This window comes from Hydra viridissima, unplaced genomic scaffold, assembly GCF_058129835.1.
Source record: "Hydra viridissima isolate aposymbiotic clone 2 unplaced genomic scaffold, HvirCarnegie_v1 scaffold_10, whole genome shotgun sequence".
Classification (NCBI taxonomy): domain Eukaryota; kingdom Metazoa; phylum Cnidaria; class Hydrozoa; order Anthoathecata; family Hydridae; genus Hydra; species Hydra viridissima.
Genome location: NW_028324309.1, coordinates 6,276,601 through 6,300,998, shown reverse-complemented (window position 1 = coordinate 6,300,998; position 24,398 = coordinate 6,276,601). Strand labels below are relative to the sequence as shown.

General features: G+C 31.1%; 3 protein-coding genes across 3 annotated transcripts; 1 reads left to right on the top strand and 2 right to left on the bottom strand.

Moving 5' to 3' along the window:
* Positions 1–4,597: 4,597 nt before the first annotated feature.
* Positions 4,598–6,618, bottom strand: LOC149882865 (zinc finger BED domain-containing protein 4-like). The gene is made up of 2 exons (XM_090100964.1): positions 4,802–6,618; positions 4,598–4,607 (listed from the first exon to the last, which is right to left on the bottom strand). Exons 1-2 carry the CDS (start codon positions 6,616–6,618, stop codon positions 4,598–4,600), a joined length of 1,827 nt encoding a protein of 608 aa, XP_089957090.1.
* A 4,039-nt stretch (positions 6,619–10,657) lies between these two features.
* On the top strand, positions 10,658–13,837 carry LOC149882864 (uncharacterized). The gene is made up of 2 exons (XM_090100830.1): positions 10,658–12,726; positions 13,166–13,837. The coding sequence occupies exon 1, from the start codon at positions 11,964–11,966 to the stop codon at positions 12,552–12,554; it is 591 nt and encodes a 196-aa protein (XP_089956956.1). The 5' UTR covers positions 10,658–11,963; the 3' UTR covers positions 12,555–12,726; positions 13,166–13,837.
* Positions 13,838–14,938: 1,101 nt separating this feature from the next.
* On the bottom strand, positions 14,939–19,392 carry LOC149882863 (N-acetylglucosamine transporter UNC93A-like). The gene is made up of 5 exons (XM_090100829.1): positions 18,698–19,392; positions 17,704–17,910; positions 15,748–16,067; positions 15,396–15,663; positions 14,939–15,309 (listed from the first exon to the last, which is right to left on the bottom strand). The coding sequence occupies exons 1-5, from the start codon at positions 19,038–19,040 to the stop codon at positions 15,035–15,037; spliced, it is 1,413 nt and encodes a 470-aa protein (XP_089956955.1). The 5' UTR covers positions 19,041–19,392; the 3' UTR covers positions 14,939–15,034.
* Between the last annotated feature and the right edge of the window lie 5,006 nt (positions 19,393–24,398).

Genomic DNA, 24,398 nt, shown 5'->3' with positions numbered 1-24,398 from the left:
CCACTGATAAATACTGAAGCACTGACAAGCACTGACAAAACCGAAAAGTTTAAAACTAATGTCTCTCGTTAAAATAGTTGTTCAATAGAGATTACAAAGGATTTTATTTTTGAAAATGGTTTAACAATAAGATTTAAAAACGATGTTTAGAAATATTTTTAATGGTTTTTTTGAAACAAATAAACATCCAACACTAATATCATGTTGAAAATGCTGTTGTTTGAGATTTTAAACGCTTTTATAATCTCAAACAAAAACTAGGAGATTATAAGAGTTGACTTTGAAAGGTAAGAGATTTTAAAGGGCTTTATTTTGTCAAAAATATTTCAGAATATACTTTTAAAAATGTAACTCGTTTTATTTCGTTTCAACTGTAATAGAAAAGTAAATATTTTTCCTTATACAGCATTATTGCAACGGTTTTTCATAAAAATTTATTCTTTCAGTTGCGTGATCTCGTGTTGTGCCTGTCTCCGTTTTTTGAGGTTGCAGAAAAAAATGCGTCGGTCTTTCTTCGTTATTTTTCCATGTTTATTTGGTCCGTATTATTGTAGCCTCTTCTTTACGTCTTTGTATTTGTTTCAGTCTTATGTTTGCGCTTATCGTGTTATCTATTTGATTTTTTCACTCTTCTCTGAGTGTGTTTCTCAGTCTTCTCGTATTGTGAGGAGGGAAAATGAGAAAATCATAAACATCTTTAAGTTTTTACCCGACTCTAACATTCGATCGACATTCAATTGAAGAAAAGAGCGAGTCAACGAAAACACCAAGTGCACGCGCATGTTCAATTACATGAAAAATGAATAAGTCCCACCGTTAATCTTTAAAACTGTTTTCACAAACACGACTAGAAATGCAATGATATGAGTTAAACTAGTAGAGTTCTCAAAAGTTCTGTAGCCATTCTGAGATAAAGACTGCTAAAAAGAAAACTAGTAAAACCTGTTTTAAAGAACCATGACTCGGAAGTTGAAACAAAAGTACTAAACGAACTTGAAAAAAAAAAAAAGAAATCTAGTGTCTTTACGAGAATTCAAAAATAGCATGCAGACAGGTAGTTAAAGAACGGTTGAGAAAATCTCTTTTTGGAAGATTTTGGAAGATTCGTCTTATTTTGGAAGATTTCATGAAGAGTTTTATTTTTAGAAAGAGTTTTTGAGGATGTATTAAAGAAAGAGTTTTAAGAGATTTTGAGAAATTCTCCTTATGAGAGAATTTTTAGAGAAAATAATTTTGGAGATTATAAAGAGGATTTTATGATAAAAGAGTTTTTGGATTTTATGAGAAGAATTTATTGAAGTTTTAAAGAGAAACTTATGAGAAGAGTTGGTAAGAAAAGATATTTAACTGACTTTAAATATGCGTTATTATCTGTATTAATGTATTGTTATTTGTATAAGTTAATAACAAAAGAATATTTACTTATGAGAAATAGTTGAAAAATATTTTAAAAAAAAAGTAAGTAAGAGAAGAAAAACCAGTCGTAAGTTTTATTATTTTTGTATTCATTTTGATTAAAATTTTATTTTCATTATAACTATTACTGCGTTAATAATTGAAAAGTCTGACACTCCTACCGCACTCCTACCACATCTGCGCTACGCACTGACAGCCCTACTTCACCGTATCACCGTATCATATTTTATATCTGTACTACTCTCACACTCATATCGCTATTGTTATACAATCTGTGTCACGCTACCATTACACACTCCGTTCTCGTCTTCACCAAGAAATACATACACTGTTCCCGCGGCATCAAACTTACACAAAGTTACTAACATAACATAAAAAAAATACAAAAAAACCCCGCTCTGCCTTATTCTTTTTGTAAATTTTGAGGGCTGATAAAGTCAAACATTACTTAAGGTGGTTTACCAGGAAATAAAGTTTAGATTTTTCAAATTTTTCAAATTTTCAGTTTAGATTGTTTTAAGATAATTAATTATCCCTGAATTCATTTCTGAAATCAGAAAAATAAACACAAAAGGTTTATTTTAAGATTTAAACGAGGTGGTTAAAATAATTTTCCATAGCAACGGCCCCTATCAACACACTTTTCTTTCTTGTTTTGGACTAATTTTTGTATACTTGGCATACTTTTCAAAAAATTGAATTTTAGTATGATGGTTAAGTCTGTTCTATACCGTAGATTAAAAAAAATAAACAAACTACATTTACTTTCAGTGTTATATAAGAGATGAATAAATGACAAAACTTTATATTTATGTTTACCTTTACTAATGAAGTTGTTTATGGATTTTAGTTCTTTTATTATTTAAATATAGCTAATATAAAAAGTAATGGGAAATAAAAAAAATCATTTAAGAAAAATGAAGAGGACATTCGCTGGGAACAAGTTCCAAAAAGCAAGTAAAACCGAAATAGTAACAACAACTTTACTAAAAAAATCATGTAGTGCTAAAAAGCTTAGCAAATTTAAATTGGGCGCTACTCCACTTTCTTCCCCCCCCCCCCCCCTCCCCCTAATTTTATGATTGATTCTGATAGAGAATTTTATGCTGATTAAGAATCGTATAAAAACATGGGTCTCGAAATCAACGAAAAGTGCTCTAATCTGAAGTTGAAAGTACAAAAATATACCACAAATCGCTAATATTCGCCATCTTGAAAAGTGATTTTTTTTGTTTAAAAGTTATCCTTTCAAAGTATCAACAGACTGGTTTTTATTTTTTATAATAAAGATTTCGAATAATAGAACAAAGAACCGGTGCGTTAAGATCATAATCAGGTGTATTGACCGCATTTTTTTTTCTACTAGCAGGTAATGGAATTCAATGGCATTTACTCTTATCGCGTCAATTTGCTTCAACTGGATTCTTAGTTTGTTAGCTTGAGTTTCTTTTAAAACTTTTGTCAAATAAGTTGAAAAAATCTTTAATTGATTATATTCCACAATTAACTTTAAAACAAGGTAAAAATTTTTTAATTCAATAAATAATTCTTTAAAACTATTGAATTTCTTTTAATACTTCAAGTTAACCCCCCATGAATTCATTTTCATTATGTTTGTCATATAAAAAGGAGTGCTTCAGAATAGTTTTTCTGCTTCTTCATTTATCTACATTTCATGGCTCTTCGAAGACCAACAATAGACGCTTTTGACTCACTTTCTTTGACAGAAATAGGAGCAAAATTCAAATACGATATCGAAGCTACAACTCACTGGTGCAGAACTTATGGTTTACTCGCTGAAAGTATGAATTGTAGTGTATGTAACGTGCCCTGCACACAGCAAACAAAGAATGGGTCAGTTGATCAAATTATTTGGAGATGTCCAGTCAAGCGCTGCAAAAGAACCTTCAACATTAGAAAAGGCAGCTTCTTTGAGAAATCTCACCTACAATTGTGGCAAATATTGGGCTTAACTTACGCTTGGAGTAGAAGTGCAGGTAAGAGCCGGGGGTTATCAATAAGTGATTTAAGGCAAGAGTTAAATATCGGAAACGACAGCACCATTGTTGATTGGAATCAATTTTGCAGAGACATTTGCGTCTCATATTTCCTCAATAATCCTGATCCCATAGGCGGTCCAGGGTGCATTGTTGAAATAGATGAATCTGTTTTTTGTTGAAGAAAATATCAAGTTGGTAGAATAATCCCGCAGCAGTGGATATTTGGTGGGTATGAACCTGCAACGAAAAAAGGCTTTTTGGCTCCTGTCCAGAATCGCGGTGCTGCAACATTAATTCCTATCATACATCAATGGATACTTCCTGGCTCTATTGTCTGGAGTGATATGTGGGCAGCATATAATGATTTGCAAGCTCCTGCATATTTACATGGTACCGTTAACCACACCCTCAACTTTGTAGATCCACAGACAGGTGTAACAACAAATCACGTGGAAGCTATGTGGTGTCGAGCAAAAGCAAAATTCAAACCAATGATGGGGCCAACTAATCGCGAAATGGTAGCTGATTATTTATCCGAGTTTATGTGGATGCAGAGATTTTCCGAACATCGGTTTTTTCACTTTTGGGATCAAGTTTTAACAGCATATCCTGTTTGATATCCTGTGTGCATCAAACGTAACATACATTATAATTCATGCCTAAGGTTGTGTAAATCAAAAAACGGCTATTTTCATAGCCACACAAAATTATTAAAAACATTTTATGCAAAGAACTTAAAATTTTAATGGATATACAAATGATGTGGTTGAAGTAGACGCAAATGTAAATTAGAAAAAAAAAATTATAAAGAGAAAAATGTTGTTTAAAAAATCGATGAAAATAAATAACATTTACATAAAATATTGCGCTTTTTAAAATATTATATTATAACTCTATATATTATCTGGATTTTAAAAGTTATTTGACTCAAATTGGTATGTAATTAACAAATTTGCAGCTACTTTAAACAAGCTTGTTATTTTATATTTTATTGTATGTAGTGATCGACCGAAACCGAAATTTGAGCCGAAACCGAAAGTACCGAAATTTCGGTTCAGTAAAGCCGTAGCCGAAGCCGAAATTGAAATTTCGGCCGAAACCGAAACAGCCGAAATTTGAAAAAAAATGTTAAAAATCCCTGAACCTTTTATGATCACCGAATTAAAGCAAAAAAAACTATTTTACGTATATCTAAGCAATCACCATGTAACATAATTTGATAAAAACTATAATATGTCAAAAAAAAAGTAGAATATGTCAAGACATTTTAATAATTAAAGTTAACAATTGAAATATTTTCTCTACAGAATAAAATTTTTTCCATGTTTTCTGGCAAAAGTCTGTTTCTTTCATTTGAAAGAATGTCTCCAGCAGTTGAAAACAACCTTTCAACTTCGGTAGATGTTGGTGGAGGTGTAAGGAATCTCTTTGCCATTTTTGCCAAACCAAACTTTGCTTTTAATGTTGTTTTTTCTTCATACTCTTTCCAAAACTCTAAACAGCATGAAGATGTTGGGCTTTCTAAGTACTCGTTTAAAACATCCTTTGCTAATTTGGAAGTTGGATTTTTGGACCTTGTATTTTGTGACTGTGCAATTATATTTTGCATCATTGAAGAAAACCCAGTGTTCTCAATAGACTTAGTTTTCATCACAGGAGTAGTTTCATTTTGGCTCAAAATGGAACTGTCTAATTCCAAAAGAACTTGTTTTTTTACAGCTTGAAAGGCTTCTTGGGATCTAAAGAAGTTGTGCTTGTATCTGGGATCAAGAAGTGTTGCTATTGCAAAATGATCAATGGTTTCTAAATCAAAAAAACGTGCCTCCATTGCTTTCTTTAAAGCATCTTTCATGCCAATCATTTCTTCGTCATCAGAGGGAACTTCGAATGATTTCAGGATAGTTGTCACAATTGGAATACATGCACTGATGCAAGCATCCTTTCCAGAGAGCAATTTGGTGGCTTCTTCGAAAATCGCTAAAATGTGTACCAGCTTTTCACACAGGTTCCAATCCTGTACAGTGAACTCAATGCCGCTGGAAGGACGGATTAGCAGCGTGGTAGCAATTGCTGATTTCAAGTACAGAATTCTTTCAAGCATGTAATATGTTGAATTCCAGCGTGTTGGGACATCATTTTTGAGTAAGAGCCTGTCAAAATTGTTCATTTGAACCTCTTGTTGTTTGTAAAGCTCAGCAAAGAAGGAATTTGAAAAAGAAGCATGAGTGCAAAGCTTTCGACATTTTTCTATCAAGTTTACAGCACTCTGGAGTGAAAAAAGTTCTTTTTTAATCACTAGTTGAAGTGAATGATTTAGACACCCAGCAGACTTGTAAACACACTGTGGTTCTTTGAAAGCTGCTTTTATATTTGCAGCATTGTCTCTTAAGCAGAATGTGATCTTGTCCTTTAGCTCCCACTCTTTCACAACATTCTCAAGTCTTTGAAAAATGTTTGAAGCAGTATGTTTTTCATCAAACTTGGAACATGACAGGTAGAATTTGATCCGCTCCCATTTGTCTGAAATGAAGTGTGCCATCATGCCCAAGTACTTATGATGAAAGGATGACCAAGCGTCCAGAGAGATGGAGATAGTTTCAGCATTTTTTTCGTTAAGCATAACTTTCGTTGCAAGCTTAATCTTTTCATAGGCTGGATTGAGCATGCTTCGGTAGTATTTCTCACTTCCAATGTCAAAGTGTGGTTTAAAAAGTGCATGATGGCGTAAAAATCCCGGATTATTCACAATTGACCAAGGCTGTAAGTCGAGGATAATCATTTCAAATATAGATCTATGAAACTTAAGACCTTCTTCGGAATTTGAATCAATTTTTGAGATATTGTCAACCCAGCCAGGCATTGTAAATTGCAGCATTTCAGTCCTCTGGCGTTTTGATCTGATGTCAAATAAAGGTATTGTTCTTTTTTTAATTGTAAGAGGCTCAAGCTGATCTGAAGTTGGTATATTATCAGGATTGTCGGTAGTTGTGAGTATTGCTTTTTCAGTTAGGAGATTTTTTAGAGTAAGCTGTGGATGCCGACTTCTTAAATGTGATGAAATTCCGCTAAGTGATTGAAGTTTTGGATTGTGGGATCCACGAGATATTTTCAAATTGCAGATATTGCAAGTTGCGTATTTGGAATCACTGGCTGTTACGGTAAAATGATTCCACAAATAGCTTTTCTTTAGATTATTTTCCATTGTAAAATTTAGCACTGAGAAACTTTGAATGAATTATTGATTTTGGTTACTTAACTTAAATGTTAACTTATTTAAAGAATGATTTGAGAATAGTAACTTGAATCAATTATGTAACGTGACTTCAATTAAAATTTCTACAATTGTTATAGTTAAAAATTGATTTACTAACAAACGATTAAAATTAGGAAATCGTCATGATCCCACTCTAAATTTAAAAAAAGTTATCTATTCTTTAAAAAAAATCTTATAAAAGTTTCGGTTCATTTCGGTTGTGGTTTGAACCGAAATTTCGGCCGAAACAGGAAAAGTAAAAAATTGCTGTCGCAGAAATTTCGGTTTCGGCTTCGGCCGAAACTTCGGCCGAAGCCGAAAGTTTCCGTTCACTAATTGTATGACTTTTGTTTTTATTTGACAAAGTATTTTTTTTATTGTTACATCTTGCTTTTATACTTAGATATTTTGAAGCTTCTATATGTTTCCTTTAATAATTTCATAAATATGGCTGCCACTAGGCGCCACCTTGGTTTTCTTTCACATTTGAACATCTCTTTCCTAACAAAAAATCTGTAATTACGCTCAAAAATTTTTTGTAATTCAAATTTAGTTCTTGTTAATTTAGCGCTTGTCAAACCAAATGGATTTAATAATCTATTTTAATTGGTTTGGTTGGGGTTACTCATTTTAGATGTTGAACTGCTGTTTTTATTTAGGTTTAATGAGTGTCACAAGAAACGAAATTCACCAGTTTATCAGACTCAACAGTCTGTCAATACATAAAAAAGAAGACAGTATACTTGTATACAACTTTATTAAAGAACATGATTTGAAGTTTCAAGGCAAAAAGTTTGAGAATCAGTTTCATTTATTTATTTCTGAATATGGTAAAAGATGGACTCGAAGTAAACGAACCGATGCAAAGTTTATTAGGAAGAATTCAGCTTGGCTTGAAAATGATTTTAATACCACATTAATAAAGGAGAGTAAAAATAAACAACTCGGCAGACCTACATTACCATTTGAAGATTCGTCTTCAAAAACAAAGAAAAGAAAAGTTGCAACTTTGTCAGCTTCAAATTCTTGTGAGCTGTTGTTTGCTAGTGGCACACACCTGTGGAAAGAAGGTAGAAGAAAAGATGCTCAGATAGCAATAAAGTTGGCTAATAACAAAGATACTGAACTAGATCATTCTGATAATACATCTGAAGAAGCGTTGGCTCTTTTGTTAGATAATGAGATGAGCAAATCTCAGTATCAGCGCTTAAGAAACAATGCGAAAAGTAAAAAAAGTAATTTATATCCACCATACAATGATGTAAGTAAGGCAAAAGAGAGGTTTTTGCCTAGTCGTGAATCATGGACAGCAACAGATTACTCTGCAGGCATCAATTTCCAAGCATTGGTAGATCATACTGTTCTGCGGCTGTTGGAAGTACAACATGATGTTATCAATTCGTTTGTTTTTGATAGGCTAGTTCTGCGCTCAAAGGTAGGTTTTGATGGGTCAACTGGGCAAAACATTTATACACAAGTTACTGATGAGCTGGAAAACAGAAGCTTTATCCAAGAAGCAAGTTTGTTTCTTACCTGCTTTGTACCACTTGAATTGACAGGATTCTCTGGTGAAGTGGAGAAGATTGTTTGGAGAAATCCACATCCGTCATCAACATTGTACTGCCGAATTGTGCAGTTTAGGTTTGTAAAGGAGACAACTGATGTAATGAATGCAGAGCATCAATTTCTTGAAAATGCTATTGGAAACTTAACTACAACTGCTGTGCCTAAGTATGAAAACTTAACTGTTCTTTACAAAGTTGATGTTACTATGATAGATGGAAAAGTAGCCACTGCATTATCTACAGTTACTAATTCAAGTCAGTGCTGCTCAGTTTGTGGTTCAATGCCAACTCAAATGAACCAACTTAATATTGTTTGCAATTTGCCATTAACTCCAACCGGATTGAAGTATGGTTTGTCAACACTTCATGCATGGATTCGTAGCATGGAGTGTTTGTTAAAAGTCGGCTACAAAGCTGAAGTGAAGAAATGGGCATCAAGGTCAGATGCAGACAAAGAAAAAGTTAAAGCTAAAAAGAATTTTATTCAATCTCGGTTCAAAAATGAAGTTGGGCTGGTGATTGATATCCCCAGGTCTGGTGGTTCTGGATCGTCAAATAATGGCAATACTGCCCGACGTTTCTTCAGAAATGCTGAACAAATAGCAGCAATTATTAATGTTGATGTGCATTTAATTAAGAGGATATATGTTGTGCTTTGTACTTTGTTACCTGGTTTTATGATTGATGCCGATAAATTAAAAGACTATTGCTTAGAAACAGCACAGCTTTTTATAAAACTTTATCCCTGGTACTACATGCCACAGAGCTTGCACAAAATCTTGATACATGGCTGGCAGGTTGTTGATGAGATGGTGTTGCCAATTGGGATGATGAGTGAAGAGGCCATAGAAGCACGAAATAAAGACTTTAAAAAATTCCGTGAATTTTTTTCAAGGAAGTGTTCGCGTTTAAAGACAAACGAAGACCTTTTACGGCGCTTTATGTGCTTATCCTAAGCACCCTAAAAAAGAAAATTTTCCAGATGGTGTTGTGCAACTCTTAAAAGAAAGCCATTCTTTTATTTTGTAATTTCGCCTGAATTATGTTGTACATAATTATTTTGTATTTTTAAATATGTAGACCTACCACTTACTATGCTTGTACTACTTGTAGCATAAATTGTCAAAGATTTTCGGTGATTGTGAATGCATGGGTACAATAATACCCATACAAATTTGAAAAGTAATGTAGACGCTTGTAAAATCTGCTAATTAGAAAAACTAATTAACTAAGTTAGAATATAATTATTTTACAGGAAACCAAGTTTATCTAGCAACGAGTAATAGCACGTGTAATAACACTAGTTAATATGACACGTGTAATAACACATATTAAACTAAAAAAAGATTTGCTTTCTGCGAGCGAGGATCAAAGGGAGGATTTCATAATAAAACACGTGCTAAATAGTGTACTTAGCACAAATAAAACATATACAACTAATAAAATTTAGCGGTTGCTAAGTAAAATTAGGTATCCATAACAACTAAATAAAAAATATATTTACTTTTTTAAAAAGCGTGACCTCATATTGGTACTTGTGTAAAATTTGGTGAACATAGCACTTGTAAAAATATCTTTAAAAAATGTTTTTGCTACCCAAAATTAGGTATTCATAGCAACGAATTAAAAAAATAACACCTTCATAAGAAGCGCAGACATCATATTATTACTCATCCTAATTTTAGTCAATATGGCCCTAATATTAAATTAGTTATGAATTTTGTCCAGTAAAAGTGAATTCTGGCCCACTGTGTGTCGCGAAAATAAAAATAAAAAACGTCATAAAATATGCGAAGGAATATAGATATATATACATAATTTCTATATAAAAAACCTTAGAATCTATTCTTCAAGAAAACATAAATAAATACTTGTTATAAAAAGAGGAAAGACTAAACTTGCAATTTCCACCTGGACACTTTAAAAAAAAAAACTTTTTTTTTTTAAAAAAATTAACCTTAAAGTTTAGAAACGCTAAGAACTAAAAATTTATGTATAAAAGTTAAAAAGTGTCCACATTCCATTAGATTCCTCATCCCTTTTTTAATATATACGGAAAGTTTTATTAAAATTAGATGTGTTTTGGTACTAAGGAACCCTAACCTCCAAAAGCTTCGTTTTAAAAAAACGTTCCCGCTTCAAGTTTTTTCTTAAAAGTGGTCTTAAGATATGGATAAAGTTTAAATGAAGCCATATAATCCATATTACTTTCTATATTTGGCTGGAAAGAGGTTGAGTAACACTAATTGATTCAAAAAGCCTCAAGGTGTTTGCTTAAGCATACAAAAAGATATAAGAGAGTAAAGTTCATGAAAATTTCGTGTGTTTTGTCAAACGTCAAATGTTTTTCGTTGCGCCGTGGAATCGCTATCTATATTAAACCAGAAACAATTCCTTATAGTAGAAACCAGGCTGGCAATGTTTTGCGGTTAAAAACAATATCAACTGTAAAGTTAGTGAATTCAAGATGGCGAATATTAGCGATTTGTGGTATATTTTTGTACTTTCAACTTCAGATTAGAGCACTTTCCGTTGATTTTGAGACCCATGTTTTTATACGATTCTTAATCAGCATAAAATTCTCTATCAGAATCAATCATAAAATTAGGGGGGTGGGGGGTGGGGGAAAGTGGAGTAGCGCCTTTAAATTGAACGAAAAACAGTGTTCAGATGATTTTAATTTAGTTATGTATTTTCCTATTCTCAAAGAAACATTAATGCAAGTTGGTAGCTGCCCAGATTGTCAAAATGGAGTAACCATACAAAACGATGATTCAAAGAGAATGGGATTTTCACACAGTTTGAAAATCAAATGCACATCATGTTCATATGAATGGTGCACTTTTACAAGTAATACTGCGGACAAAAGCACACAAAGTAAAGGCAGGAGTGCATTTGATATTAACTTAAGAATGATTATTGCTTTTCGTAAGATTGGTCAAGGGCATGAACCTATGAGTCGTTTCGCTTATATTACAAATATGAGTTGCATGAATGTAAATGCTTTTCAACATAATCATAAATTGATTCAAGCTGCTTATGATTCTGCTGCTAAAGATTGTATGAAGTTTGCTGCAAATGAAATTAAAGCAAATGCTGTTGAAAAATCCACTACCGGTGTTCCATTAATCCAGGTTTCTCTTGATGGTACTTGGCAGAAATGAGGACATTCTTCTCTTAATGGTGTAGTTACTGCTATAAGTAGCGGTCGATGTGTTGATGCAGATGTATTAAGCAAGTATTGCAGAGGGTGTCAAATTTGGTTCAACAGAAAACAACATTCTAAATATGAAAACTGGAAAACAAATCACAATTCTTTAAACCACACGAACTTGTCTGGGGCAATGGAAAGGATTGGTGCACTTAATATCTTTCAACGCTCATTGGAATTAGACTCATATATAAGTACTATCTTGGAGATATTATGGACTCATATATAAGTACTATCTTGGAGATGTGGACTCCTCTTCTTTTAATTATGTAGTAGCAAGTGATCCTTACGCTGAGTATGATATCAAACCAGAAAAGTTAGAGTGCATTGGACACATTCAGAAAAGAATTGGAACCCGTCTCTGTAATCATTGTAAAGAGAAACATGGAGGGCTAAAGTTAACTGGAAAAAATAATCTGACAGAAAGGGCAGTGAATATCATCCAGAACTATTTTGGAATGGCTATTCGCCAAACTGCTAAAAATTGCAAATTAAATGATACACAAAAGATATACTAAATGAAGAAGAACATTAGAGCAGTACTTTTTCACTGTACCAATTTCAACAGTCAATCACAACGCCATGTTTTATGTCCTGTAGGACCTGAAAGTTGGTGTAAGTGGAAAAAATCAGAAGATGACCAGGGAAATAACAATTATAAACCAAAAGTTAATCTACCTATATGGGTTCATGATATTATATTAAGTGATTTCAATGATTTAAGTGATGAACAATTATTAAAAAAGTGTGTTCATGGAGAAACACAAAATTCTAATGAAGGGATCAATAATGTAATTTGGTCTAGGTGTCCCAAAAATGTGTTTGTGAAGAAAGTTACCCTTGAAATTGGAGTGAATTCAGCTATATTGAGTTTTAATGAAAGAACATCTGGTCTTAAACGTGTTTTTGAGTATCTAAATATACCACACAGTGGTAAGACTGTAACTGGTTCATTGAAAAAGGACAAGCGTCGTGTTAGTAATATGGAGAGAAAAGAAAAAACTTTTATTAAAAAAAGAAGAATTCAATTAAGGGGATTATCTAAAAGCTGGTTCGATAAAGAACAAGAACTTGAAGCTAAAAAATCGTATGCTTCTGGAAGTTTTTAGACTGTTTTTTATCTTTATATTTTTGAAATGCTGTTTTCTCAATATGTCATTTTTTGCTATTTACCTTTACGTGGAACAAGATATTTCCAGATCGGTTTAAGATATGGAGCTGAAATTTTCAGCATTTGCAGTTATAACTTAGATCTGGAGACTGAACTAAAATCAAGACAAGGTATTCTATTTACAGTGTTATTACTCATTGTTCATGATTTTTTCATGTACACCCCCTGAAAAGTGGTATAGGTTATAGCAAATTTTAATAATTGGCCTTTCTACTTGTGCAATGACTTCATTTTAGTTCAGGAACTAGATAATATAAGCAAGATTATTTGTGCAAAATTTCAAAAGAAAAAGATAATTTATCTTTGAGTTTTCTTGTTTCATCCATGTGTACAGTTTAATGCCTTTTTCGGCTAAAATTGATGTTTTTTATAAAAAATTTCAGAAATTCAAATTTTTTTTCATAACTATTAACTAAATTTCGCTATTGGAACTGTTTTATTTAATATTCTGAAAAAAAATATTCAATTTGACAAAATTTTTTTCCTGGTAAGCCACCTTAATAGTATTGCAATATTCTAAACTTTAACTCACTCTATCCTTTTATTTAGCGCCTACTTAATTCAATTTACCGCTCCTGGATGTTTTAAGCTACTGGAGAACTATATCTACCATAAGTAGTTGCTGTGTAACTATCATAATATCTAAGATTGGGTAGAATCGTCTACGATGGGCTGCCTCCTAATGAGGACCGCCGCTAAATTTAAAAATGCAAACATTTTTTTCGAATGTCGCTAACTCACCATCAAGGAGTTACTTCTCTTCAAGTAAATCAAACACGAGAAACACGAGGTCAGTAAGTTTATAACAGAAGGTCAGTAAATCAAACACGAGAAACACGAGGTCAGTAAGTTTATAACACGAGGTCAGTAAGTTTATAACACGAGGTCAGTAAGTTTATAACAGAAGGTAAGTAACTTTTTAACAGACAGTCAGTAAGTTTATAACACGAGGTCAGTAAGTTTATAACAGAAAAATGTTTTGGTATTTCATTTGGTTATGCTCATTTTAAAAAATAATTGGACGTTTTCTGTCGAACTCAAAGTTTAACTAAATATTATTAAGTTAATGTTTCTTTATTGATTTTTAAAGCTTTTTGATTGTGTTTTAAACTACTTTGTTTCTTGTATTCTTTAAATTTCTTTGAAGTTTAAAAGGTGATCAGAATGTACAGATTAATTGTCAATTAATTTTTTCTTGCAGAGATTCTTTATCACGTTTAATCAACTTGTTTTTTAAATTTATTTTTGTTGTTTTTTAACTCAGTCTTTTACTATGAAAAATGATGAATATATAATAGGGTCTACGCAGCCATTGTAACATAACTTTATTTGATCTGCAATAACTCTTGTGAGACCCATCAAGGGAATAAACAAAGCTCTGGTAAACTTAGTTCGGTGGGCCTCTAGAGCTCAGAAAGGCAGAAGATTTTTTTTCATATTTAAAAAAGTTTATTCATTTACAAATTTATCTATTTACAAAAACTTGATGAACAAAAGTCTTGTAATAAAAAAGCTAAATAATTTTTCATCACCCAATTTGGTGGGCCCTCATATTTTTCATTATTCAGTATATGATAGCAATAGAGAAGTTTTGGATGATGTATATATGATACGATATGATACATACATACATACATACATACATACATACATACATACATACATACATACATACATACATACATACATACATACATACATACATACATACATACATACATACATACATACATACATACATACATACATATACATATATATATATATATATATATATATATATATATATATATATATATATATATATATATATATATATATATATATATATATATATATATATATATATGTATGTATGTATGTATGTATGTATGTATGTATCATATCGTATCATATATACATCATCCAAAACTTCTCTATTGCTTGTTTATGAAAAAGTAACAGTGAAAAACATGTTCATAATGGCTATTCGAAAAAAGACATTATTTTAGAAACATTATCTTGGTGTAAATGTTAGAAGCCCATGAAAAGCATTTCTTTTTTATTCTCTGGTTTGATTGGGATTTAGATACTGATCAATTTTTTTTGGTGTCTTTAACATGTGAGGCTTAAATCACCACTTTAATGTGATTTTAGCCTCGCATACGAGTATTTTTAAATTTTTTAAATGGGAAACGGTACCCTTTTCACAGTACTGATCATTTTTAGGAAAACTAATAAAGTATCAGTACAGATTGTATAACAACATAAGAACAAGTTTTATAACTCAACAAATACACACACGGGGTTTCTCAAATGAATTAAATAATCCGCATTTCCTGGTTTTATGTTTTCCCATCTCTTTATATTTGGTCATTTTTAAATGTAAATAAAAATTCTTATTAAATAAAATTTCTAATAAACCTAATAAAAAAGAATTTAAAATTTTTCGTCCATGTTTATATTTTCTATGCAATCTTCAGCCTCTTTTCCAACTTTTTGACTATCCTTTGACTGATTTTTTCGATAGCTGAGCTCAGCGATGCTGTAAAGTATTATGCTTACAACAAGAAGACCCATCAAGATATATATCTTTGTTGAAATGCACAGAATATTCCCATAGGCGAACGAAATAGTAAAGCCTAAGCCTTGAAACATGCGGTAAATCGAAAATGCTGCCTCTTGTGTTTTCGGAAAATATACTCCATAAATGGCTTAAACATCAAAAGTTCAAAACCACTGCAACTTGTTAACAAATTTTAGTTGTATAGTAATAAAAATTTGCAATAAACTCTCTTACCGTTGGTTTGAGACATCCAAATGGCACTCGTAAAACCACAGCACAAGGCACCGACATAGAAGATGAAAGAAGGGTATGTTTGAGTGTCCCAAACGAGAAACCAACTCATTAAACCAAGATATGCAAACATTCCTAATATCATCAGCGGATAAGTTCCGGTCCACCTAACGATTAAACCTATGGCCATCGAAATTACACATGCCATTGAACCAAAGCACATCATACTGTACCCCACCGCATCGATTCCAATCGAACAAGAAACAAATGCCTAAAAAAAATCTTTTTTTTTTTTTAAGCTCCAAAACCAGAAGATGAACTAAAAAATCTTTTTAATTATTAAAATTAGCTTAACCTTTGTATATTCACCATAAACAAACGCTTGCTCCATTCCACTAAATATAGAAATCGGAATGAGTAATAAAAACATTGGGTTCTTTAAGTGCGATATTGTTGAAAGGCACAGATTTAGCACAGATGTATCCTCTTTAGCTTCTTCTGATAACTGATCTAAGAAAATCATCACCGCCAAAACCCCCACCAAAGCAAAGCCAAGGAAGATGCTCATGAGTTTAATAATTATGTCTGGATGTATGGTCTCTATATTTGTAAAAGGAGTTCCTGACGGACAGTACTTAGCTCCACAGCTGATATTTGTCTTGTTGCTAATATTTCCTTGAAGAACAGTAAAAGTCATTGCGTAAATAAATTTTACAGCTTAAAGTATATTTTTATGCAACGATATCAAAGTAGGTTTTGGACTTTCTTAACCAAAATTGAATTTTTTTTTGCGTGCTGGAAGTCTGGTTTAGTATATGCTAAAATTTAAAATTTAATTTAAGCTATTAGCGTTGTTTACGAAAAACAAATGCTCTGTTATTTTTTAAAAAACGAGCGAAAAATTTGTACATGTATTTGAAATACTTTTAGAATTTACGAAAGTGAAATATCACCAATTCTCTTTCTTAAAACCTAAGAGTATTTCAAAAAAATGTACAAATTTTTTTTATCTAATTTCTTTCCACTAGAACGAATCGAAAATACCTGTAACAAGTATATAGATTTTTAAACAGCCAATCTCCTGATTAAAGTAATCTGTAAGAGGTTTTTAAAGCATCTTTGTGAAGATTCAATAAACCGTCAGCATACGCAAATATGCATATATAGCATAATTTATATTTATCGATGTCTGATGATGAAAAAGTAAACGTCTTATTACGTTTTCTGTTGATAAGACGTTGAAATAGGTCATAACGAAGTCTTAATAGACTCTGTTTAAAAATACCAGTTTAAAGGTACCTTATTTTCGCAAAAAGTGCTGACAGTATGAGATTAATTACACTTCATAAAGAATTTAGTTTAAAATTTAAAAACAAAAATATTCATTTTAGAAATAAATACTCTCATAAACACAACAGATGACTTTATATTAATAGTTTAAAATTGTTTAATAATAGCTTGCGATTTAAGAGATGTTTTTTTTTTTTTTGAGAGTAGAGTTCATTGTCTCAAGTTTTACATTTCTTTTCTTAGTCATAAGTGTGCTATTTTGAAGGTTAACCTAAAAGGTCATAGTGCAAGCCATCAGGTGATTTCATAGGGAATAACTCCTTTCATTTTTACAACAACTTTACAATCGATATTGGCTAAAAAAACTTCCCTACAGCACATTGACTAATGTTTACCCACTTATTTACAATAATAAAGAGCAGTAAAAAATCTGTCAAACAATTCTGAAAAAAATACGAAAAAAAAAGGTTTCAAAAATAATGAATTAAACAAACTCTACATTTAAATTATTTGTTGAGCTAATAAATCGAAAGCTAACTTTGAGTGAGAAATATTTTTAGGAGGAAAATTTATTATGTAAAAAGTTACAGAAATCATTATTTTGAAGTCCTTTCGTGAAGTATTAAAACTCGATACTTTTTAATAACCCGTCCATTTCTATAGAAACAACCAGCACTGTTTTTGTTTGTATTGCTGTTATTATTGTTACTATTGTTATTATTAATATTATTGTTATCTTTGGTGGGTAGATTTATAGTAATCATATAGATTTTTAGTTTAATCTCAACTTAATCCCTTTATCATTTAGATAACCTTAGATTTCAACATCCTTTTTTTACATCGAAAAGTTATTACATAATTATTTATTATGTAATGGTTTATTACAATAAGATTAAATTTTAGAAGAAAAAAAGTGTCATAGTTCAAAACCATTTTTTTTAAAAATTTTCTTTTTAAAGATATTCAATAGTTTAAAAAATCGCTACTCTGATAAAAATGATGTTGCAAAAAAGCATCATACCTTTTTGTATGTCTGAATTAGCATTCATAAGAACAGCTGAAGACACACCATTCCCCACAATCTGTGAGCATTGGAACACAACATAGAATATGCTAAAAAATTTTGAAACCAAAGGATCTTTTGGAAGATTCACTGTAGCAGCATAGCTCATTGCAATATTCGTAATGTAAGATGAATGACACGTCCACATTACAGTAGCGCTAATTCCTAATTTTATTAGAATAAACATATTTAATGATTAAGAATTTACATATGATAATATTAATTATATACTATATTTTATGCATTAAATAATTTATCTTACATTCTATGTTGTAAAATATATATAACATATTAGGCATTATATAATATGTAGTTTATTATATGTTTTTTCAAATAAATTTTAATGTAAGAAATTTTAAATCAGAATACAAGAAATTTGAATTTTGAGCGTAAGAAATCTTAAAGTTAGAAAATTTAAATGAATTCAATTTTTTTTTGTTAGATTTAAGTTATTGTGGTAGACGGGAACGCCTTAGGTACCTGCCAATAGGGTACACGGGCACGTCTTAGGTTACTACCAACTCTGGTCGATAAACATCACTCAAACTAAGCATACTAATGAAAAAACTATTATTCTTTTTTAAAAGTAAAAAATTTTGTGCGATCAAAAGTATATTTTCGCGCTAAGCTGTTGAAAAATGCAACAAAAATGTTGTTTAAGAGATTGGTTTCTTAAAAAAAATTACCCACAAAAAAAATCTACAATAAATCTCAGTCAGTTCTTCTTCAAATTTTTTCTAACTCTCTTGTTTAATTTTATTTTTAAGGGAAAGAGTATACGTTTCGTCCGAATGACGAAAAGAAAAACGAACTTCGGCCAATCTCTAAGTCTTAAGAGTTTTAAATAATCAACTTTTAAAAAGAAATTTTTTTTTCAAAGGTTTGACAGAAAAAGTCACTAAAACAGAAAAAATGGACAACGAATTAATTTTATTAAAAAAAAATTACATACCAAATAAAATTGATGCCGGTAAGATCGTACCCCAAATTGGTAGGAAGTTGGCAAGGGCATACAACGGGAAAGAGCACATACCAATCACCATTAAGTTTTTAAGCTTAAATTTAGCCATCATTACGTTTGGTAAAAAGCTATAACATACAATCGAACCAGCGTAAAGAGCAGTAAGCGAAGCGGAGCCAAGTGACGGGTCTTTGTGAAGACTAGTTTGAATGTTCTGAATCGGCATAAAAGCAGCATGTATAAAGAAGAAACCAAAGCTAAGCACAAGCAAGTTTTTGTATGTTCTTATTACTGTCATGCTTGTCATTGTGTTCCGGCTTTTATTTGTGTGCATAAAAATTTGCGTAAATCACTTCGTGTGCATATAAATCAATTTATCATGAAGAAAAACGAATTTTCTTAAAATGAATAAAAATTCTTTTTTGTAATCTTGCCAACCAAAAGCAGATAGAGGAATAAAATTTCTTAGCATGTGAAGTTTATTAAAGAATAAACATTACGCTGCTCGTTTTACACTTAAAAAAATAAATAAACAAAAACAAAAACTTCGAATTCCTTCGCATACTTCTCCAAAAAATATTTATAAGGCGCGTTCATTAACCTAACACCAGTCTTTGTTTTTTCTTCTCTCGGTGAATTTTTTATACCATTAAAACTAAAATCAAAATCAGTTGTTAACAGTACACAGCAAACAAACTAGTGCGCTCGGAAAACATAGCACCCTTGAGTGTTGTTGTTTTTAAATGATTTCGGGTGTTGGACATCGGAATACAACATTTGATCAACTAAACTTCATCCTTAATCCCAGGAACACGTTTAAAAAACTATTTCATTTCCACAAGAACAAAATTATTTACCTTATCAACAAGAAGCAAATAAGAGCAATAATTTTATTCTCGTTAAAAAAAATCGGGTGTTCTCTATCTATGGAGATGAAGAAAGAAGGGTTTTAATTTTGCAAAAATGTTTTTTTTTTTTTCTTTATATACTTTTTTTTTTCTTTATATACTTTTAATCTAAAAAGTTAAGTTATTCAAACTTTTAACTTTCAAAAAACCGTGTTAATATTAATTTTTTTAACTTTCAAAGAACCATGTTAATATTAATATGGATTTTCAGAAGAACAGAAGACAAAAGGAAAACTACGTCAGAAATGTTTTTTGTTCGCTTGAATGAAACTTGTCGAAAAAAAATTTAATGTTTGTTAATGCTTTTAGGATCTTAGTTGCAAAGACTGTTTTTTAGTTTTTTGTTGTATAGTTAGTTGCAAAGACCGTTTTTTAGTTGTATAGTTGTATAGTTAGTTCCAAAGACCGTTTTTTAGTTGTATAGTTGTATATATCGTCTATTGACAAGTGAAACTTATTAAGTGACACTGCAGCTAATTGCACTTAGTGAGTTTTACTTGTCAACCGACGATGTGCAAGTTGTAAAACTGTTAAAGCAAACTTTTTAAGAGTTTTAAGATTGGGTAGTCACTGTGGCAGTCATATTAGGAAACAATGTGGTACTTCATCGCTGTTATACCCTGTTTTGTGTTTCTGTTTTTTATACTCCCATTTTGTTATCATACACTCCAAACTGAAAACAAACAAAAATTAACCTATATTTTCCTTTCAAAAAGATTCTTAACATTTTGTAACTATTTTAAAGGTTTTTTATTTTGCTAAAAAGTTAACACCTTTTTATCTCAGGAAATAATTCGTCATCAGAAGAAAAAAAAAAAAAGTGCCAAGAGAAAATCACAGTAATTTTATCAAGAAGAGCTTCTATCATGTTTTAACTCTCTTTTTGTTGAACACCCCCATTTACTGTTATTTTATAAATTTTCTCTTGTCTGTAACACGGGCGACTTCTTTTATTATTGTTCAATATTTAGGCGAGTGTTACGGAAGTAAAACCCAGTTTGCCTTTTACGGACGATAAAAACAGAGCCGGTATCTGTTTCCCTTTTTAAAAACCAAATAAATAAGTGATTAGAGACGGTGTTAAAACTAAATAACTCTTAAACCTAAAAAAAGAGAATGCTTTTAAAAAAATAGAAGCATATTTAACATATATTTAACACGAAGTTTTAACATCTTAGCATGCATTTGAATCTTAATCAAAAAAAATTATTTTTGGACATTTTAAAATGTAAATAAATTAAAGGTATGGCGTGTGTATTGCACAAATTTATCTGAGAAAAACTTTCTTAGTAAAAAACTTATGGATTATGAGAATATAAAAGATAAAAAGGCAAAGACCAAAATATTAAGACATATGAAATCTAAATTTGTGTTGCAAAATTTAAGTTTTTCTGATCTTTTATTAGAGACAAGGGTGTTAATTATGTGTTAAATTGCGCATGTGTTGAATTGCATTTGAGAAACGATTTTTGTACTCATGAAACTTGCGGTTGAAAATTTAACTTGGATTCAGCTTTCAAATTTTAGCATCAAAGAAAATATTTCAAAATTGGTTACCTTAATTTTCTTCATTTTTAAAAAGTTTAACTTGTAAACCAAGAACCAAATTGGTTTGAAAATTCCAGATATTGCCGCTGAATAACTGACTGTATCAAAAGAAAATTGAGTTCAACAGCATAGAAAAACTCTAACAACAAGCATCACAACACCATTAATTATTTGCTTGCTGTTACCTTACCAGGTTACCAGTTAGTTTTCTATTGTTTGAATAAAGTGAACAGATTTCAAACAAAGAAACTACACTAAAGTTTGGTAAAGATAACCTTAGGTGACTGTGTACTAGCAGATGGAGGCTGATTGTATACAGATGGAGGGTTTCTTATTGAAGAAAAGCTAGCAGTTTAGACTTCTGAACTTAGAATACCACTTGAATTTTTGCAAAAGGAGCGTAAAAGTTTGGTAAAAATTATACCAAGCAAATTTCTATATATTAAAAATATATTTAGCCGCCTAAATAAAAAAGCACATGCAACTTATTCATAATGTATGAACGGATTTTTATATATGTAATGGCTACAACAACCCAGGTTACAGAAAAAATATGTACTTATTCTTCTTAATCTTCCAATAAAATCAGACTTCAATTAAAACAATATTAATTTTAACGTCAGCAGTCATAACTTCTGTACTTGATTTAAACAGGTTTATTCAGCTTTAGATTATTTATTAAAAGGCATTGTCATAAATATAACACATTACATATATATTATATAACAAGGATACAAAGAGTTTATTGGATATTGGAATGCTTTAAAACGATTCTGAGTGGTTGAAGAAAAGTTTTTGTTCATGGAAATTTTCCTCTAAAATGAAGCAAAGTGGGATTGAAGTGCGCAATGATTTTTACTTCATTGAAGACTTGATAACTCAATAATGACAGAGTGAACCTATATAAAATATTACCTATATTTTATATAGGTTCACTCTGTCATTTATTGAGTGAACCTATATAAAATATCAATAACTTTGAAAGCGTAACAAAATCACTTGCCAACTCATTTGCATCAATATCCATATCATTACCTACAGCCAAATTATTTTACAGGTCACTGCTGTGTTTCTTCATGCTGCTGCAATTACTTAGCTGCAAAAATTGCTGTCTCACTTTTTTGTCAACAAAGAGTTTCATTGATATATTTGTCAGCTGCTTTGACAAATGTTGGACTTAGATTAAGGAAATGTCTTTGTCAAGATCGTAGGAGTTACATTGATTTCCAAGCACGATGAGAAAGTAATACCTTTTCCAGTCCAAAATTTCCTTTTAATTCAGTCTATGTTTTTAATCAGTATGAGTTTGAACGTTAAGAGATCTAGTATTTTTGCAATTTAGAAAAACTTTTGATCGCTGAGTTTGACATTTTTGGTTGCTTTTGGTTGGCAATTCATGAATTAATTAAAGAAATCTTCATCCAGAAGTATTTTGTTATTTTTGTTTTCCTGCACGCTTATTTTGTTAGTTTACTTCGTTTTGTTTCTCAGAACCATAAGTTCCACTCGTTACGGTAGCACATACTAACAACCAGGCTGCCTGTTAAGCATCCCCATAATAATGCTTCAAAGAGTTTAATTACTTTTACTTCAAAAAATTAGTTTGAATTCAAACTTTTTATCAAGCATGATTCAACTTATTTATACAAGCATGATTTATACAGCATGATTCAACTACCCGCTGTCTCACCAGCATTTAATTTGACTTCCTTTTCTGATAACACCAACACTTTTCATCACTATGCGGTTACAAATTTTATACATTTTTGATCCCGGTTCTTGGATACATCAAGCATGAACCGCTACGGGGGAAATCCTGGTTAAATCAAAGCTGTGCTTGTGGAAGCCTGTTGGATCACATTCTCAAGTGAAGTGTCCCACATTTCCGAAATTTAAACAGATCATAATGCTTACATCAGCAAGATCTATTCGCCTTTGTTGTACTGATTGTTGCTGCAACCTTCGATGAAGATGTACTTATTGTCTTCAGCCACCTTATTATTACCTTATTGTCTTCAGCCACCTGCTCAAATGTCATAGCTGTTTCAAAAATCGTAGGGTAAGATAAATTTTTAGTTTCCAATAGCAGACATTTTCTTACCACATCATTGAAATCCATTATAAAGTGATCCCTTAACTTTATCATTAAAATTCTTCAGTTGATCTTAAAAAATTTTTCAAAACTCCTACACGCTTTTGTTAGTTGATATTTTATTGTTGAGAATTTGAAGCGTCTAATTAGGGTATTGCTTTCTCATGTGAGCATGGTTGCCTTTATAAATATTTTACCATTTACGCAATACGCAAATCAAAATCACAAGGTATCAGAAGAGTTTTTTCTTCAATTCTATTTACGTACATTTTCATAGTTTCTTATGTGCTTTATAAAGCATTTATCAGTATGGTATAACATAAAAAATTGCTAATATAAATTACAAACAAAGCATTTCTAAAAGTACAAACAGTTAAATGTAAATATTTTGGAGTAATTAAAACAACACTTAGGTAAAAGAAAACAAAAACCAGTCAATAATAAGAATTTAAAAAACAACCATTATTAACAATTAAAAATCAGCCGATTAATAAAAACGTTTTTATTCTTGTAATGATGTAGTGATGAGAGGTAGTAAAGTTTGAGCAATAAACACCGACATCTAGTGGCTGCAGAATGTGTGATGAATGAGCTGGTAAGCAAATTAAAAAGATATTGGTTTCAATTCAAATAAGTAAGACCCGATTGGTGACATGTATCACATCCATCTACGACTAAAATAACAATGCCTACAATTGGTAACCATAATTAGATTTACTTAGTTAAATAACTAATTGATTAAAGTAAAGATTAAACTAATTACCTGGAGTTTTTTTTAATAACGGCAACATACACTCCAGTGAGCCACTTCACAAATTGCTTATCCTCCAACCATCCGAATGGAGATATGGCGTATACGGCATCTTTTGGACCACTTAAGGACCAAACTTTGTACAGAGGTTTTTTTGATTTAAAAAGCAAGACGATTACCAGTTAGTAATCGTCTTGCTTTTTAAATGTAAGTTCTACCACTGCCAGCGCAACTTGCTCTTCGATGTATGGTTTATCTTTTTTCTTTAAGAGCAAGCTGTTTCGAGGTATATTTTTTATTAGAGTAGATTTAATAATAAACATTTTAAAATTTATTTTAAAAAATTATAGAGATTGATTGGACACATGAGAATTAATAAATTCATAAAAGCCG